This window comes from Abrus precatorius, unplaced genomic scaffold (genome assembly GCF_003935025.1).
Source record: "Abrus precatorius isolate BTA unplaced genomic scaffold, Abrus_2018 Scaffold5, whole genome shotgun sequence".
NCBI classification, from domain to species: domain Eukaryota; kingdom Viridiplantae; phylum Streptophyta; class Magnoliopsida; order Fabales; family Fabaceae; genus Abrus; species Abrus precatorius.
The window spans coordinates 5,311,848-5,332,097 of NW_020874395.1; the positions used below are offsets into that span (position 1 = coordinate 5,311,848).

General features: G+C 29.5%; 1 protein-coding gene across 1 annotated transcript; it reads left to right on the forward strand.

Annotated features, from left to right (window-relative positions):
- The first annotated feature begins 2,793 nt into the window (after window positions 1-2,793).
- LOC113867359 (4-coumarate--CoA ligase-like 9) lies at window positions 2,794-16,099 on the forward strand. The gene is made up of 6 exons (XM_027502638.1): window positions 2,794-3,879; window positions 4,095-4,281; window positions 4,371-4,513; window positions 4,609-4,676; window positions 15,340-15,442; window positions 15,748-16,099. The coding sequence occupies exons 1-6, from the start codon at window positions 2,851-2,853 to the stop codon at window positions 15,871-15,873; spliced, it is 1,656 nt and encodes a 551-aa protein (XP_027358439.1). The 5' UTR covers window positions 2,794-2,850; the 3' UTR covers window positions 15,874-16,099.
- The last annotated feature ends 4,151 nt before the right edge of the window (window positions 16,100-20,250 follow it).

Below are 20,250 nucleotides of genomic sequence, written 5' to 3' on the forward strand. Positions count from 1 at the left end.
CTGCTCTTTCTCTCAAGCGAAGTGTTATTCATGAATATTACTTCACATTTAACCAAATATCATTATCCAATCTATATCTTCATGTCACTTTATCTATCTCAAGTCTGAACATCTCATTAATTAACAGTAATCTAGGTACTCTTGGGTCCCTAAATCGTTGTCAACGCACTCTCCTTAGTTATGAAGGACTTACGTAGCATAGATAGTCAATGGTCAGCTAAACCACACATGAATACAACGTGTGCGTTCACAGCCTTCCAAGCAAAGGTATAGTTAGGAGTTCAGTTAAAAAATGAGTGTGAGGCTTGTAAATGCATCTCACTTTTACATCGTGTACACATCAATGAATCACATTTACCACTCTCATTTCCACTATATTTTCATAATCAACTCAAGACCCTATACCCCCAGTCTATCCCTAAACTATCCATACAATATCTCAACAATTGCACATCAAGTTATACTATTCTAATACATATGTTGCAAACACATTAATCGATGCACTATAAAACATGTGTTATAATCTTACCCGTCGGTGTATTATAACGTATCTATCATAATAGCACCAATCAGTGTATTTATAACACGCGTACTAGTGTCCCTTTCTCTTTTCTCCACACATATTTATCACCTTTCAATTTTCACAATTCTCCTTTCTCTCATAATCAATTGTATACTTTCTCAGAGATTATCAAACATTCATACTTATTCAAACTTAACCTAACTTACACATATAGGATACAATACCTTTTATATCACTCTCACACAACAACAAACTTATTAATTATGTATATATAATCACAAGGCAGACACGTATCATCACACAATTTCATACAATATGCCAAGGGTCGGACACCCTCGAACTCAGCCCAAATCCTGCAATCTAGAATATACTATCGGAGATCACATTCTCTCAGTCTTAATAGAATCTTCTAGCCTAAAGTGCAACATATTTCACATGTTCACTATTCAACACATACATTATATAAAAGAAAATAGTAACTTATCCATAAAATTGTTTAACTTATTCTTACTCATGACTATTTATGATAAACTACGTCTTAAATGATTTTAAACATATCAAAAACCTCTTTTATACCAAAAATTCATTTCAAACTTATTTAGTTTCAAGAAAAATTTATGGATTTACTTTTTAAAATAAGATAACCCTCTTTTCTAAATATTTATAAACATATTTAGGTAGAACCTAGGGTTTAGGAGTAACTCTCCTTACCTGGAAATGGATCTTAAGAACTAAGTTCTTTGTGTACTCTAAAGAGAAACTTCACGTCTCGACCAAAAGTACTACCTAAGGACTAGATTTCTTCCTAACATCACAAGGTAGATTTCTATTGTGAAAAAGAGAAAAGAGAAATAAAAACGAGATTCAAGGGATGAGCTCTGGAAACTTACTAAGATTTAAGTAGAATGTACGTTTGAGCTCAGAATCTGAGGGAGATCCAGACTTATTTGAGGTTTTCTCTGGGAAAGGAGAGGAAAAGAACGAAGAGGATGGAGAGAGAAAGATGACTTGGTTGAAATTAAAGGTTTTAGGATGAAAGTTCTTTAAATATTTCTCAAACTCGCGACTTTCTCGCTATAATGAGCAACTCTTGCTACAAAGAAAAAATTAGAAAAATTTCTTCTTTTGTTATCTGTTATTCTAGCTACAGTGAGAGGGTTCTAAAGAGCCTGATTCTAGATTACTTGTCTCACTACAGCGAGATATCTTGTAGTTCACATCAATTAAATATTCCTAATTTCAAATAACATGCACAAACAACTAAAATAAATTATAATAATAATAAATAACAAAATGAGAGTATTACAAGCGTTAATGAAGGGAGGGAAAGAGGAGGGAGAAGAAAAAGCCCTTCGCAGCACCTGTTTCGATGATGCCACGTGTCTAGACCTGAGTTAGTGTCGCAACAACCATCTGATAGCTCAGTCGATATGCACGTGTCCAATTTTCTCTCTAGCCATTGATTTCAAATTACTATCGTCACGGTTGGGACAATACAACTAGTTATATGACATGTGGCAACTATCGCATTTATTAGGCTGATATTATTTTATTTTTATTTTTTTTTCTATTTTTATTTTATTAGTTAAATTTTAATATTTCATGTGTCAAGGAATGAACTAGTCTCTAACAATGAAGAACGATAGTCTATTAAAAAAAATTTATTAAACATACAAGTGTGATACTAATACTGACCAAAAATTGTACCAAGCTAAAAATTTATTTTAAAAAAGCTTTTACATAAATTATTTTAAAAATAACATTATTTAAATAAATTTGTCACATATTAGCTCTCCTAATTTAACCTGAATTCGCTTGTCAAATACGTATTTCTTCCCTAAAAATAGAAACTTTAAGGGACCAACACGTGTTGGTGTCTATTGTAATGAATTTGACAATTCCCCGTAGCCTTTTTTCCTTTTTGTCTTTTCAACTAATTGAAATAGGAATTTTCTTTTCCTCTTTACCAAAATTAATTAAAACAGGAATATAATTATTACTATTATTATGTCACGCTTCCTCTTTTACTCCTTCAAAAAGTCATAATAATTTCTTATTAAAGATTAAATAAGACATAACGCAAAATAATACCAGACGGATATTTTCTGTTGTTTATGGTGGATATTTAAATTACATTTAAATAATAACAAATATATATTGTTTTAATATTATTAATTATAATTTTTACATTAAATTTATATTTATCACCAGTGCAACTGAGCACATTTTCCATTTGGTATTTTCCTTTTAGGCGCTTTCATAACAGCCAATAGCATTAAGTTATCCAGAAGAACAAAACTTCAATCACACTATCATCAAGAAACAAAATGGAGGACGGAACAAGCTTCTCCTCATCCAACATTGATCCAAGGAGCGGTTTCCACCATGCTTCCAGAACCTTCCACAGCCTTAGACCCCCACTCCACCTCCCTCCTCCAAACGCCACCGTTTCCGCCGCAGCATACACCATCTCCCTCCGCCGCAACTCGCCCTGGCCGGACTCAGTCACCGCCCTCATCGACTCAGCCACCGGACACCGCCTCTCCTACGCTGAGTTCATCCACCACGTCGAAACCCTAGCTTCCAACCTCACCTCCATCCTCAAACTCTCCAAAGGCGACACTGCCTTAGTTCTCTCCCACAACCTCATGCAGGTTCCGATCCTCTGCTTAGCACTCCTCTCCATTGGCGTAATAGTCTCTCCAGCGAACCCACTCTCCACGCGCTCCGACCTCACGCGCGTCTTCCACCTCAGCAAACCGGTAATTATCTTCGCCGCCACTTCAGTCGCAGCCAAGACTCACGAGCTTCCGAATCTCCGACTCGGAACCGTCTTCCTCGACTCACCCGAGTTTGACTCGCTAATGAGGACGAGGAAAACGAGTGGACTCGAAGCTCGCGTAAAAGTGAGTCAATCTGACGTGGCAGCGATTCTGTACTCGTCTGGGACCACTGGAAATGTGAAGGGAGTAATGCTGACGCACCGTAATTTAACGGCGTTAGCCGTGGGATACGATGCCGTTCGAGAGGAGCGAAAGGAGCCACCGGTGTTCCTCTATACGATGCCCTTTTTCCACGTGTACGGATTCACGTTCAGCTTGAGGGCTATGGTTCTGTCGGAGACGGTGGTGATCATGGAGAGGTTTCGTTTTAGGGAGATGCTGAGGGCGGTGGAGAGGTTCCGAGTGACGAATATCGCGATGGTGCCGCCGCTAGTGGTGGCTTTGACGAAGGACGGCGTAACCGACGGGTACGATTTAACGTCATTGGTAGGAATCGCATGCGGCGCGGCTCCATTGGGAAAGGAAACTGCTGAGGCTTTCAAATCGAAGTTTCCCGGAGTGGTGATCATCCAGGTTTGCCTTCGTAAATTAAAATTATATAGTGAAAAGAATTAGTTATATACAATATCAGTGGACCTTTTTTCAGAGTTATTCAAATAGTATAAAAGTCTGATTCATAGCACTAACAATTTTCTCCATAGATAAATAAATAGGAACCAAAGCTATTGTAGTATTACATACATAAAATGTCAATTTTCACTGTTCTCTAAAAAGATGTAATGATATAGGGATACGGTTTAACTGAGTCAACTGCTGGGGTTGCCCGAAGCACCAACGAGGAGATTGACCGGGTGGGAACAACAGGTAGACTATCAGCAGATGTAGAAGCCAAAATTGTGAACCCAAACACAGGAGAAGCCATGCTTCCTGGTCAACAAGGGGAACTCTGGATCAGAGGACCTACCATTATGAAAGGTAATTAATTAACTAATTATTTTTTAAACTGTTTTTAAGGATCTAAAAAATGACACTAATGTCCCACATTTATTGTGGTGATAGAGCAGGGTATGCTGGTGACCCAGAAGCAACTTCAGCAACTTTGGTGGACGGGTGGTTAAGGACAGGGGACCTCTGTTTCTTCGATGATGAGGGTTTCTTGTACGTTGTAGACAGGTTAAAAGAGTTAATCAAATACAAGGGCTACCAGGTAACATCTCCTTATTATTTATTTGTAACATATTTGTGTGTCCCAGTAGCTTGCACCATACTTAGCTTTCAAAATAATATCACTGTACATTGCAGGTTGCTCCCGCAGAACTAGAACAGTTACTCCACTCTCACCCAGAGATCAAGGATGCCGCAGTTATTCCGTAAGAATATTCTTCTTCCTTAAAACTTTGTAATCATTTCTTCCAGTTTTTTAGTGTTTAATGACGAATATTTAAACAAAATATTTTTAAAAATCATTTTTTATTTAATTACATTATTTTTTATATTGGATATGTTATTTTACATTTCTATTAAATATTTTTACAAATATGAAAGCAAAATGACACTAATTCTTCTTAAAACTCAAATAATAAACATTAAAAATATGCATGCCCAATTTTTAAAATATGCTTATGTAAATATATTTTTGTTTTAAAAATGTTTTTAACTGGATATTTATTTGGTAATCATAATGGCACTCAATTTACCCTAACCATATATCTGAGGGTCAATAATCAACATACGGCCGACATCAGATTCAGCCCAACAATTTTTTAATTTATATACGCTTACATCATAGTTTTATTTTATATATATTACTCTCTTTTTTATGCCTCACATTATTGACTTATATCACATCTTTTATTTTTCCTTATATATATGCCTGTATGTAACAGCCTTTTTTCATTGTATTATTTTAACTTATGGGGCATTTTAGCTGTTTAAGGTAGATTGTCTAATATTTCATATTTTTTTAGTTATTTAGTTGAAATTATAAAAAAAAATAGAAACTAAAAATAATATAAATTTAGCTGTTTTTAAAATAAGTCATTTTTAATATTTTTTTAAAATTATAAATATATTTTTAAAAATAAATTCTTTTTATAATATATGAGACTTAAAATCTTAAGACAAAATAAACTAACTTAACAAATTAATCCAGAGAAACAAATCTCATAATCATCCTCTCTAAGGAGAGAAATTATAAAGAGAAGGGAAGAGAATAACTAACAAACTTCATCTAATTAATTACACCATCTAACTCAAGTTTGTACACAAGATTTTTTAAAAGTTACATCTAATATTTTTAAAAAATTATAACTATCTTTTAAAAATAAACAAATTCTTTTATAGTTGCAACAATTAAACAAAAAATATCTTATACTTTTTATATATTTTCTAAAAAATTTATCCTTCTTCATAAAATTTATACTTTTTAACTAGAGAAGGTGTGAAAAGTATTGGTCGATTCATCTAAATATTATTTTTAATCTTTAATCTCTTCTTTGTAGTAAAATATATAGAATGTAGCTACGAGTTATTAAAATCCTTATTTCTTGTCTTGTTAAAATTTTCAATTTACATTAAGGATGATAATGGATAAAGTACCCGATGAGTATCTGTAAAATTTATCTACAATGGGTAAAGTATTTACTCGCTATATGGATATGGGTATAGGTATCTATGGATATGGGTATAGGTATCTAAGTACTCACTTCGCCCTATACCCGCATATATATATATATATATATATATATATATATATATATATATATATATATATATATATATTTGATAAAACTTACAATATGGTGATACCAAAGTTCTTGTAGGCTATCTCAAGGAAACATCAAGTTTACCAAGGAAGGATTTCTATGAGAGAGTTTTTCTATTGGGTATTTTTGCTCGTGTCTTCAAATGAAGCAGAGCTTACAATTTATAGGAGAAGATTTTACTATTTTCTTATGCTGCTAAATTATTGTTCTTTTGTCTTCTTTCTTCTTTTTCTTTATGTCGAGTCTTCTTTCTTCTTTTTTCTTTATGTCGACTCTATCTTTAAATAATTGTCCTTTGAATTTTGTCTTCTTTCTTCTTTTGTTTTCTTCTTTTTCTTTATGTCGAGTCTGTCTCTAAATAATTGTCCTTTGGTCTTTGTCTTCTTTCTTCTTTTGTTTTCTTCTTACTATAGAGAGATTCCATAGCAATCATCTTCATTGTCGAAGTAGCCATAGTCATCATCTTCAACTGGACTAAGACTTCTCCTGTCTTTTTCAGAGGCTATACTGGTCACTTCTGGAGATATGGTCTCGATTATTTTCTTGAATTCATCTTCTGAACCGGCCGCACTCAGACTGGGTAGGAACCTTGCTTTTTGCTGAAGAAATTCTTGATTTTATTTTTCTTTCAGAGTTTCTTGAGTCAATTTGGGACTTTGAACATTATTTTGTATCCACTGATTAATTTTTGTGGTTTCTAAAAGATTAAGATCAAAATTAATCCACCATTTTACTTTTATGGTTCGGATTAATAATTGAACTGAAGAATCATATTCCAACTTTGCTGAATCATATTGCCACATCATAATCCAAGAAATTCCTTTGGATGCAATAAAAGAAATAAATTTATATGGTTCTGAAATTTTTACTTTTTCTGAGAAGAGCTGAAAGGCTTTTGGTGCTTTTTCTGGGAGTATTTCTTGAACTGGTCCAAAATTATGGAACCAAGCAGAAAACCATTTTGGAAAGTGTAATGAAATTCCCTTCCGAAACCAGATGAACCAGGAATGGGTATCTGGCCTTAAGAAAAGAAACTTTTCTCAGGCTCTGATATAATCAAAATAATTATATTGTATTGGTTGATAATTTATGGTAAATCTGCGATAATAATACAAATGTTGTCCCCAATCTTTTGGAGTCAATATTTGACAGATCTTGAATTTTGAAAAGATTATTTCTTGTTGTTCATTCTTTTTGTGAGTTAGTTCTATGGATTTTGAGTCAATAAGAATTAACTCATAGAACTCCCTTTTTTGTTCAGAAGAAGTTGGAACCACGTGACAATTTGGTGGGAATACTCTTTTGGCTATTTCTGTTCGATTTAATTTAAACCATTCTGGTTCTATCTCCATTATAGGTAATCCATATGGTTTTTCATAATATTTTGGGATTTTGTCAGTTTTTTCTATGGGTCTTTGATATATTTGATCGGCCCATTGAGGAAGTTTTCTGGTCTGATTTGAGGATGGTTGATTTTGTATGGTTTGAGTAGGTTTGGTTAAGACAGTAAATTTATTTGGTGATGGAGACTGAGTAGGTTTTACTATAGTTTGTAGAACTTGTAAACTGGTCATTGGTTTTTTCCCTTTGTCTCTGACTGGGGTTTTTGGTAACTCTGGTTCAACTTTCTTTGGTATAGCGTAATCTGAGCTATTCATTTTTGACATTTTTCCTGTAGAAATTCTCTTGTCAAATAATCTGGTAAAAAGTTCTTTTCTCCTTTGATATGTTGTATTTCAAAATCAAAGTTAGATAATAATGCTTGCCATCTGGCAAAAATATGCTTAGAAACAAGATTTTGGACATCTTTTTGTAATACAGATGGTGCAGCTTTGCAATCCGTTCTTACCAAAAAAAATTTGTTAAATAAATCATCCTAAAATTTTTGAATGCATAAAACAATGCTCAAAATTTCTTTTTTTACAGTAGAATATTTTTGTTGTGCAGGATGCCATATTCCTGAATAATATCTTATAACCTGTTCTATACTGGATTCTGGTAATTTTTGTTTAAGAATCCCTCCATATCTTAATTCTGATGCATCTGTTTCTACGATCAAAAAGGCTAAAGGATCTGGTATCCCTAAACAAGAAAGACTTTTAACTAATAATTTTACCTGTTGAACTACTTTTGTCATCTCTTCATCGCATGGCTGAGGATTTTTCCTAAGTCTTTTGTATAGAGGGGCACATATTGTTCTAATATTTGGTAAAAAGTCTGCTACATAATTTAAACATCCTAAAAATCGTTGTAATTGTGTTTTGTCTTTTAACTGGTCTGGAAATTTATCTGCAAATTCTATAGACCTTTGTATTGGTGTTATTGTCCCTTGATAAATATTAAACCCTAAAAACCTAATTTTATCTTGAAAATTTTTTATTTTCTTGGCTGAAACACAATCCATTTTGTTTAATTAATTCTATAAATTTATTCAAATGTTGTATGTGTTGATTAATTCCTTTTGAAAAAATTAGTACAACATCCAGATATACTATTGAAAAATCCATATAAGGATAAAATATATTATTCATAATTTCTTGAAATTCACTGGGAGCAGTTTTTAAACCCTGTGGCATTACGTTCCACTCATAATGGCCAAAGGGAACTACAAAAGTCGTTTTATATCTATCTTGTTCTGTTACAGATATTTGATAATAACCTGATTTCATATCAAATTTTGAAAATATATTAGCATTAATTAATCTTTTGATTAAATCTTGTTTATTAGGTATAGGATACCTAATCCATTTTAATACTTTATTGAGAGGTTTATAATTTATTACCAGTCTTGGTGCTCCTCTTTCTTGTTCCGAAGCTTTATTTACATAAAACCCCGTGCAACTCCAGGGAGACTTTGAAGGCCTAATTAATCCTTTTTCTAAATATTCTTGTAATTCTTGTTTGCAGAATTCTAATTGTTCTTTATTCATTTGTATTGGTCTAGCTTTTGTGGGTATATTTGTTTCATCAAAACCTTCTTCGTATGGTAATTCTACCCTATGTCTTTTTCTATGATGAAAGGCTATAGGATTTAAACTACATATTTCTTTTATAATTTTCTTTTCTAAATCTTGTATAATTTTATTAATTTTTTCACTTTTTAATTGTTCTTCAATTTTTTTATATTCTATTTCTTTATTTATAAACTTAATCTGTTTTTGCTTTCTTTCTATTTGATTCAATCTAATTATTGATGCTTCTTGGACTAGATTTAATTCTCTAATCTTTGGTGGTTGTAAAAATTCAAATTTGATTTGTCTATCTGGTATTACTTTACTAGTAATTCCTGTATTGTTTATTTCACATGGATAAAGTAGAGTTAAGAAAGGAGTTCCTAAAATTACTTTATTTCCTATGTTTTTTACTAATATAAAAGAGGTAGTAAAACATATCTTATTTTTACATATTTTTCCTTTTGAAAGTTTATAATTTATATGTAATTTATTTCCTCCAGCAGCTGATAACTGTTCTGTGATTTTTTCATAATATTTTGTAGGCATTACCCCCTTTTGTATACAATTTACATCTGCACCTGAGTCTATTAATGCTATCAAATTAAATTTTTCTTGTTCTATAATTAATGTAATTTCACACCACCATTTATGTGAAGTTATTAATGTTAATAATTCTAAATTAAATATATCTGGTTCATTTTTTTCTCCTGATGTTCCTACTTGATTCTCTTGAGATCTTAAAATTTCTTTCCCTTCTAGAGATAATAACCTAATTTCTAAATTTTTTTGATATTCTTTTAATTCTTTTATCTCTGTTTTTAAATTTACAATTTCTTTTTGTAAGTCTTTTATAGTTGTATGTTGATTTGGTGTTCTAAATCTGTTTAGTACTTCAGTCATTTCTATAGGTTTTATTTCTATTTCTTTTGGTTCTTCTCTAGTAACGAATTCATTGAGTTTCTTAATAAATTCTGTTTTCAAAGGTCCTTCCTCTAATCCTTCTATTATAGTTATTAAAGTTTGTGTTTGATCTCTAGTTATAGTATTTAGCTGTGGGGTTTTGCAATCATTACAATCACATAAACCTGGTCCTAAACAGGACTCTTGTTCTTCTTCAGACTCTTCTGAGGTGTTGTCTAATTGATAAATTTCATTTTCTTGCATATTTTCAAATTCTTGATCTGAAAATTCTGGTTCAGAATTTATTAAAACTGAAAACAAAACCTGTTTCATTTCTTCATTTTCTATAGAGTTGATCTTCTTTTCAACTCTACATTTATCGGCGCGGTGTCCAAACTTTCCGCATTTCCAACAATTTCCTTTAAACTGATTATTATTATTATTATTATTTTGTTGTTGTGGAGGGGTTTTCTTATATGGTTTTTTGTTTCTTTTATATTGTTTTTGATAATTAGGAGGATTTTGATTTTGCTTTCTTTTATTGGCTTTCTTAATTCTTCTACTAGGAGCCTGTATAGGTTCTATTCCATACTGAACACAAAAACTTCCTAATTCTGCTTTTCCTATTATTTCTTGTTTTTGTATTTGTTTTTGTAATTTTATATCTCCACATATTTTTATTCCTGTATCTATAGCAAAACCATGTAATTGCCCTATTGTTAATGTTTTGTAATCTATATGTTCTCCTAGTCTTGCTTTAATATTTTCTATTACTTTTATTGCAAATAATGAAGGAAGTCCAAAAATGAACTTTTCCTTCCAATATGATTCACTTGCATCTTCTAACATCATGACTTTTGACATAAACATATCTTTATACCATTCATAATCAGACATGGTTGGACATCTAAGTTTATGTAATTGTTCTCTTACTCTTTCTCTAAATACTATGGGGTCTCCTGTAAAATGTAGTAATATTGTATATATTAATGTTACAATAGCATCTTGTTCATTATTTTCTTGTTTAACATGTCCTAAAATGAATTCTTTGTCTACAAGAGTTATATAGTTATCCCACCAACCTCTCAATTGTCCAGTGAAGCCTTGTACAATTGCTTCAGCTGTTACTCTATCAGAGGCATTTTTCATTTTGTAAGCGGTAGCCGCCATGGCCATTTGTTGTGTAATATCGAAAATTTGTTGTTCTGAGGCACCATCGATATTCCATTCTACGATGTCATTGCCTCCATAAGAGTTTTGTACAAAGTGTGACCTATTTTCTAAGGCAACATCTGGTAGAGATGGTCTTCTATAATAATGTTTTATTTTTGGATGTTCATAGATTTTATTGACTTCTAAGGTATTTATTGTTTGTTTTTCTAGACTTAATCTAGCTATTTTTGTTTTTATCTCTTCTATGTCTGACTCAAGTCCAGATTTTTTCCCTAGTTCTTTTATGGCTTGGGCTGACATGGTGGTAATCGGATATATTGGTTTATCTAAATAATGTAATTTTTTAGTACTGTTGTTATTATTGGGGTTTTCTTTATTATTTTCTATTCTTTTTAATTGGTTAGTTATTAAATTAATTATTGTATTAGAATAGTTTAGTTGTTGATGTATTTTGTTTATATCTTTTTTACTTATTAGATCATTATTTTCATTAGTTTTTTTATATGGACTAGCTTCTACTTCTTCATTTTCTACTTGTATTTTTATTTGTTCTAAAGGAGGATATTCAGCTTCTATTATTTTTCCTGTGGTTGTTTTCCATATATTTGTAATTTTTTGTAAGGGGTTTATTTCTTTATTAAATGGATAATCTATATTATTTTTTATGCAATATTTTTCCATCCATGGAAAAAAAATAAGTATTTATTTGTATTTTTTCTAGGTATTTATAAAATTTTTCTCTGATTTCTATTCTTTGTTGTTGGTTAAATGTTTCAAATAACCAGGTTTTTCTGTCTATATTATGTTGTGCATTTATATCTTCTTTAATCCAATTTTTATCTATTATGAATTTCTCAATTTTTTCTATTGTATTAAGGACTTGGGAAGGTGTTGGACTATAATTAATTTCTGAATGTTGATCATAAACTGGAATAGATATTCCAAGTTTAGTTATGTTATCTAATTTGGTCAAGTCTATGTCTACTGTGGATCCACTAATAGAATGTCTCGAAGGTTCTCTAATAGTGGATGGTTGTGTTATTCGTATTGAACTAGATCTATTCATTCTTAATCTAAACCTTTCTGGTTCCTCTATTATATCTCTAATTTCCGTATGTTCTTGTTTTTTATAAGAGCGTTCATCCAAAACCCATTCTTCTGGTATGGTTAATTGGTCGTGTCTTAGTCTTTTAGGAACTTGTACCAAACTTCTATTTAAATTAGCTTGAACTATAACAGTTTCATTTTTGTTTATCTGTCTATTTTCCCTATAATCATAATTTATCTTTGTTACCTTGTAGCAGACTCTATAAATCACATGAAACGGATCAAAAGAGTCATCTACTATATCTTTTGGTATTTTTGTAAATATCTTAATAGCTTTGGATGTCTTATTGTTGTCTAAAGACATGGCGAAGTTTGGGTAACAATTAAAGAAAGCAGGCCCATCGTGGAGGTTGCTTTCTAAGGCCGCAATTATTGAATCTCTGGTTTTAATTAATTTCATGTCTCTTAATAATACAAATATAGGGAGGTCAACACCCAACTTGTAGTTTGGTTTTACAGCTAATTGTATTAACCCTATATGAATAAACTTAAAGCCTTCATTTTTATGTTTTTGTAATAATTCATCTTTTAATAATTGTATTTCTGAATTTCCTATTGTTCCAGGGTAGGAATATTCTATTTTATGTATCTGTTCTCTATTGTTATGTAGAGACCAAAATGATCTCTGTTGATATACTTCTTTATCTTTTATGACTGGTATAGACCAGTCTTGTAGAGATTGTTCTATATCATCTATAGTTACTTGTTGTGGAGTAGATGAAGGAGCTGACAAAGAAGATGAATTTTCATCCTCTGTTCTCATTACTCTTGGTATTATTTCTCTGTTTCTACCTAGAGTTAGGTTACTCATTGTTCTTAATAAGTTTGCCATTTTCAATCCTATAGGTTACGGGAACACCCAGGCTTACCAACGGTTTTACTGCCTACTCTTAGGACTTACTACCGGGAACACCTCTAAGCTTACCAACGTATACACAGCCTTCACTGTTACCCATTTAGATTTTAAATGACCGACTTATAATTGAACGGATAACTTTACTCAAGATATGGCAGATTAATAATAACAATGATAATGAAAACATATGATAAAATTTCAAGCTCTTGAAAGCACTTTCAAGTCTTTCTTATTTTCTATGATATCTATAAGAAGCATTTTTCTTTCAGTTCTATCTTGAGTCTTTTGTAGAAGTTTTCTAAATTCTCTTAATTTTCTTCTAATATCAACCGGATGATAAAATTCAAATTCTCCGAGGATATCATAGATATAGAAAGGCATGATGACGTTGTATGGCATAATATTCAAATCATAAAATGTTTGAACCTCTCTCTCCCCTCTTGAAATCAGAACCCGTCTAGGCTCTGATACCAGGTTTGAAGGATCGATACAGTTCTGATTTAAATACGATAAACATGATGAAAATATGATAATGTATTCAAAATTTGATAAAACTTACAATATGATGATACCAAAGTTCTTGTAGGCTATCTCAAGGAAACATCAAGTTTACCAAGGAAAGATTTCTATGAGAGAGTTTTTCTATTGGGTATTTTTGCTCGTGTCTTCAAATGAAGCAGAGCTTACAATTTATAGGAGAAGATTTTACTATTTTCTTATGCTATATATATATATATATATATATATATATATATATGCTTGAACTTTATTCTATAATTATGCATTAAATTTTTGTATTATTATATTACTTATATGAAGTTATATAAGATTAATATAAAAATATATTTAATAATAAAATAGACTAAAAAATTTATTTTGATTTATATTTTTAATAGAAAAATTTATTTACTATTTTATATCATTTAATTAGGCTAATACAATTTAATTATTATATAGTTAATATGTGATTGACTTTTTTTAAAATATTATTTATATATGACACATAAAATATTTTTCACATAAATATTTTTGTAATAAAATCATATTGATGTTTAAATCTTAAAGTGAATGATAAATAATAAATATATTATAAATATTTTATAAATTGTACAATCACCTACTATTATCATAAATTTATTATTTATTAATAATATTTAAATTTTATTTTTTATATTTTAATTTAAAATAATATTTTCTATGCAACATATATATTACAAGCACAACTATAATATATTAAATCTAAATAATATTATTCTTACTATTTATTCACGTTCAAAGAAATTTTTGAAAAGATATAAATATAAAAAATTATTGTTAATTTTTATTTGTTAATTTTTTTCAAATAAAAAAGTATAATTTTTTTAATATACACGTATATTTCTTTATTATAAAATTTTATTATGACTATTTATCTTTTATTCAAATTCTTTCTTGTAAAATTTATATACATTATAAATATTTAATTTATTAAAATAATTTTTTAAAAATTTATATTTTTGATAAAATATTTTCGTATAATATGAGTTAAAAATACTAGTATTAATATATATATATATATATTAATTATATTATATTATTTTAATTAAATCTATTATTTTTCTTACAATTTCAAATTCAAAAGTTAAAAAATATATTTTTTATGTATTCACTTTCTGTTGTTAGTATTGAACTTCTTTACTCTAACTCTATTCTCATTCTCAATGTTTGTTTCATTAAAACCTAACAATTATAAAATGTTATTCATTAGAGTTAGTTGTCAATGTCGTCACAAGAGGTCACCAAGTGATCCCACACGAAGGGACAACCATTATGCAAATCTATTTCGTTGTCGCTCTGACATTGTCAATCGATCAAATCTTACACAAGATACAGAATTAATGTTCATACTCACGCGAGTATTGGGCCGAGTATGAGTATTTTTTTAAAACGCCAGTATGGGAATGGATACTATAGTACCCTACCCATTGTCATTCCTAATTTACATAAAGACAAAGTTTTGTTTGGTTGAACTAGTAAATAAGTTTTTATGAGAAAAAAATATAAAATAAATAAAATTTTTCTTATAAGTTAAAATTAATTTTTATTTTTATTTTTAAAAGTTAATTTTATTTAATTTTTCTAGAACTTAAAAAATAAGTTATTTTTTAATTTATGAGAAAAGTTTTATTTATTTATTATATTATTTTTATTTTTTTTCATTGATAAGTTCATCTAAATGAGGGCAAATTTTGATGTCATATAAGAATTAATGATCTTCAATTTCATAAATCATTAACAGATACCCTGATGAAGAAGCCGGCCAGGTGCCCATGGCATTTGTGGTAAGACAACCCCAAAGTTCCCTTGGCCAAGCAGAAATAATTAATTTTGTCGCCAAACAGGTGATTTTCCCTTCTACTTTCTTGTCTATAGAGAAAAAAAATATAAAACTTGATTTGTGAAAACAAAACTGAATTTTTCATGTTATTTTTCTTCGTATTGCATGTCGAATGCAGCTATACAGATGAATGAGTTTAATTCTGATGTAATATCTTTTATACTGTCATTTAATTAGAATTATATTAATCATCGTAAAAATTGATATTTTTTTATTAATTTGATAATACATAATTGAGTTACAGGATAAAGATTTTTACACTGTTTAAATTAAATTCATAATTATTTTGTGTTTTTTTCTTGGTTGCAGGTTGCACCATACAAGAAAATAAGGCGTGTAGCATTTATCGATTCCATTCCGAAGAATGCTGCGGGAAAGATTCTGAGGAAGAACTTGCATAAACTTGCTCTCCAAACATCTTACCCTAGATTATAGTGTTTCATTTTTATTGGGGATTATGCTTCAATCAGTTTAGGTACATTTTAAATTAATTCAGGTTTTATCCAATTAAAAATAGGTTGTCTGTATTATAATTAAGAGTTTATGTATTCATCGAAACAAAATTAAGTATTTATCGTACACACGTCTCAAAATATTCATTAATTGTAATGAGATATCTAAAGTATCCACTTCTAATAATTTAAGAAACATTGTTTTGGGTTACTCTGGCCATCTTATCTATTGTTTTATAAATATAAACATCCTTTAATATATATATTATTTAATAATTTACGCGTTTTGTAAGTACAAAAGGTAAAACGATTCAAATTTTTTTTTTTATATTCCGTTTTTAACATGTCTTGCAGAGAAGTGTAACTTGGACACACGGGGTAAACAATTGCTTACCTTGTGATGTAGTTCGACCTTTTCTTATTAGAACAATGGAAGAAAAAAAGGTCTAACACAACACTTAGTCATACACATAAATAATTGTATATTACATAATCATTGTTAATCTTTTCTCAAGTCAAAACGAAGTTCATGCAAGAAAAAATATAAGGAAATTGGCCCTAAGGCCGACAAAAATATAGATATAAAGATCTAATCTATCATAAAAGGCAGACTAAATTTTAAATTTAAATTTTTAATATAATCAAATTCGCAAGTCTATTGGATTTTTCACGTAAATAAAAGAATTTAAAACGTATATTGCTAATGCCGTTATTTGTATTTGTTTACATTTTTATTTTTATTTTATTATAAAAGAAGTTTACTTTAACCATTTTTTTAAAAAAAATTTCCATTGAACTTAAATAAAAGTTAATTTGAATTAACTTTTATTATTTAAAAATTTTATATTGAAGTTGACTTTAATCAACTTTTGTTGAACTTTTAAATACTTTTAACGTAGAAGTTGATTTTAATTTACTTTCATATAACTAACTTCTATTTAATTTACTTTCATATAACCAACTTCTATAATTAAAGTCGATTTTAGTGTAAAATAGAAGTCGATTAAAATAGATTTTAATACAAACTGACTTGCTTGATTACTCTAAATAGACATGCACAGTTCCTAACTTGTATCGTTATGTTTGAAAAATTTTCAAATTAAGTGTGGAAATCCTAATAAGATGATAAATAGTTATGTTCATGTGCTAATATATTATAATGATGAGATTGTAAATATAGTAAAGGAAGAGATGTTTTGTAGTTACAATCAAGTTTGATTGCTTTTTTTATTCTCTTTTATATTTGCACATATTTTCTTTCATTTTGCACATAAGAGACGTAGAGAAGAATTTAACAAACAATTCAGCAACCTAATTGCTTCAATCATAAACTCAAGGTCATAAAAAATATTTTATATAATTTAAATGCAAGGGACCAAAAGAAAAACAATAAAGCTCAAAGTGACAACTATTTGTATTTCAAACATGTTGAAGGGCAAGAATAAAAATCTTATTATACTTCAATCATATTAAAACATGCAGTAAAAAAGAGTAGCCTCAAGATGTTATAAGTAAATTCTAAAGCACAAATCTTAAGGGAATAATTACATAAAATAATAAAAAATAGTATAATTAATAAAATTAGGATGAAAATCTCATTTAAGGCTCAAAACTCACATTTGTGGGTTAAAGTTTAATATAAAGCACACAAGTAGGGAATTTAGTTAATTATTAGTTTTCAAATAAAAATGTTATTCCAATAATAATCACTCAACGTTCTCTTCTATCTGAAAAAATTTAGTTCTTTGAGAAAAAAAGTTACAAATTATCTTGAATTAGGGCACAAACATTTACTTAAGAATATGTAATAGAAATTATATTATTAGGAATTCCTCATATTTAAAGCAAAACATTGTCCTCAATGATTGAAAAAATTAAATGCATGCAAAAAGGCCAATTAAAATAGAAAGGAAAGGAACTCCCTAATAAGTATGGGAAAATTGCCTATTTGAGAGTCACAATGTGATTCCTTAGGTGCAGCAGCCTCTAGTGTTGTAGCACAGTCATACTAAATCATATGCACGTCCATGCTTACAAAATAGAACCCTTTTTCTCTAACTGTGACTACATGCATAGTCGTGTTTATGAATCAGAGCTCAAAATGTGTGTACAATAATGATTAACTTAACTCCTTTGAGCTTCTAGTATGCTCAATCTTCATTCTAAAAATATAAACAAAAGAACAAAATTAAAATAAATGAAAGGGAATAAAATTAAAATGAAAGATGCAAGTTGCCTCCGCACAGTCCTTTAAGATTATGATGGGAAGAAGTCATGAGTCTCAAAGGTAATTCTCTTGATATGTAGTTGTCTTCCTAACAACTTCTCTTCTATAACACCTATCACATTAGAAGGGTTAATTATAGGAAGGGAAAGAGGAAGAGAAATAAAATTAAGAGGAAAAAAATTTAAACTCTAAATCTAGGGGTTTATTAATGGGTGGTTTGAGCTTTTGTTTCTCCTTATTCTTAGATTACTTGTTTCTTGGCCTTCTTTCTGGAGTTCTATGTTTCATAAAATTTAAAGGAGAAGAAACAATATCCACACTGCTCACAAAGTTACAAAATTCTTAGTTAAAAGAGTACTTTAAAGAATTGAAAACTTGAAAAATGACTTCCTTATCATCTAGCCTTAAGGTGAGCTTTCATTCTTGGACATCTATGATGACCTTTGCAGTAGCCAAGAAGGGTCTGCCTAGAATGATAGGGACATCATCATCTTCTTCTTCCATGTCAAGCACCACGAAATCAATAGAAAATATGAACTCTCCAACTTTAACAAGCACATTTTTCACTGTCTTTAAGATATGTGATCGACCTATCTGTCAACTTAAGTGACACAAAAGTTGGTTTAGGTTTATACATTCCAAGTTTCTTGAAAATAGAATAAAGCATAAGGTTAATATTGGCTCATAAATCACATAAGACTTTATCAATATGAGTTTTTCCGATGGTGCAAGGGATAGTAAAACTCCCTAAGTCCTTAAGCTTAGGTGAAAGTTTTTAAGAACAATAGTTGAACACTCCTTAGTTAAATTTACAATCTCACGTTTGTTTAGTGATGAATATGTATTTTGACATACTTTTATAACCTATATATTTATGTGTGACCATTATTTTAATTGAGTTTTACACTAATTTATATATTAATTGTTCATATTAATATGAGAAGGCCATAATTGAGATTTTAGTATATTTTGGATTCAAATTAGTTGAAAAATAGAGTTTCGCTACATTTAGCACACCCAAACCCTAATAGCTAGCACGAGAATGCTTTGATCACATGCAAAGTTGTGCTTATGGCCTTGCACAACTGTGCTCACTTAGCATAGTTTTACAAGACCATAAGCACAGTTGTCTACGTGACTCGAAGCACTCTTATGCTAACTGCTAGGGTATGGGCGTGCTAATTTTAGCGAAACCATATTTTCCAACTAATTTGAACTCAAAATATACCAAAAACCCAATTGTGGCCTTCTCATATTAATCTGCACAATTAATATATAAATTAGTGTAAAAACTTAATAAAATAATGGTCGCACATAAATATATAAGATATAAAAACATGCCAAAATACAAACTTATCAATTATAATGGTGAGATTGTAAACACAGTAGAGAGAGAGACGTTTTGTCGTTACAATCAAGCTTGATCGGTTATCCATCTACTAATTACTTTGTTGAAACACAACATTTGTTGCATGTATCTTTTATAACATTAATATTTTATGTTGCATGTATATATTTCATGATATGATAATTTTTTTTTTTATTAATAGTTAATAGTGTATTTTGTTAGGTAAAACTAAATTAAGTAGATAAATAATACTTTTGATATTAAGAAATAAATTATAAAAAATTATTTAAATCAATTTATGTAATCTTTATTGATATAACATATTAAAAATTATTTTAACAATAAACTAAGTTATTGTTTGAATGAGTAATATCATTCTTATTAATAAGTGTATCTAATTTTAATATAATATTATTTTTTTTAAGTCATTTAACATCTATAAGTTACTTGTACAACTCGTTAGTCAAATAATTTAATTTCGTAAGCTACTTACACAACTATAAGATTTCAACTACAATTCAAAAACTTTTTGCTAGTTTTACAGCTATAAAGTTGCTTACAACTTCCAGCTCTTTTTTTTTTAAATTATTCTGAAACCCATTAAAAAAAATAGATTTTCTTTACCAAAACTGGATATCCTAATATGACTGTGTAATTTTAATGTTGAAAGTAAGGATGAAAATAGGCTAGATTATCCGACAGGGCCTACTGCCTAGCCTAATTAAATAATAGACTTTTTTATAGACTTAATTAATTAAATAGGTTATACTTGAACTTAAGAAAAA

Coding starts and splice junctions, on each gene's coding strand:
- LOC113867359 (XM_027502638.1), top strand. CDS start 2,851: ATGGAGGACGGAACAAGCTTCTCCTCATCCAACATTGATCCAAGGAGC. Junction 4,282..4,370: donor AGGACCTACCATTATGAAAG/GTAATTAATTAA, acceptor GTGATAGAGCAG/GGTATGCTGGTGACCCAGAA. Junction 4,514..4,608: donor TCAAATACAAGGGCTACCAG/GTAACATCTCCT, acceptor TGTACATTGCAG/GTTGCTCCCGCAGAACTAGA.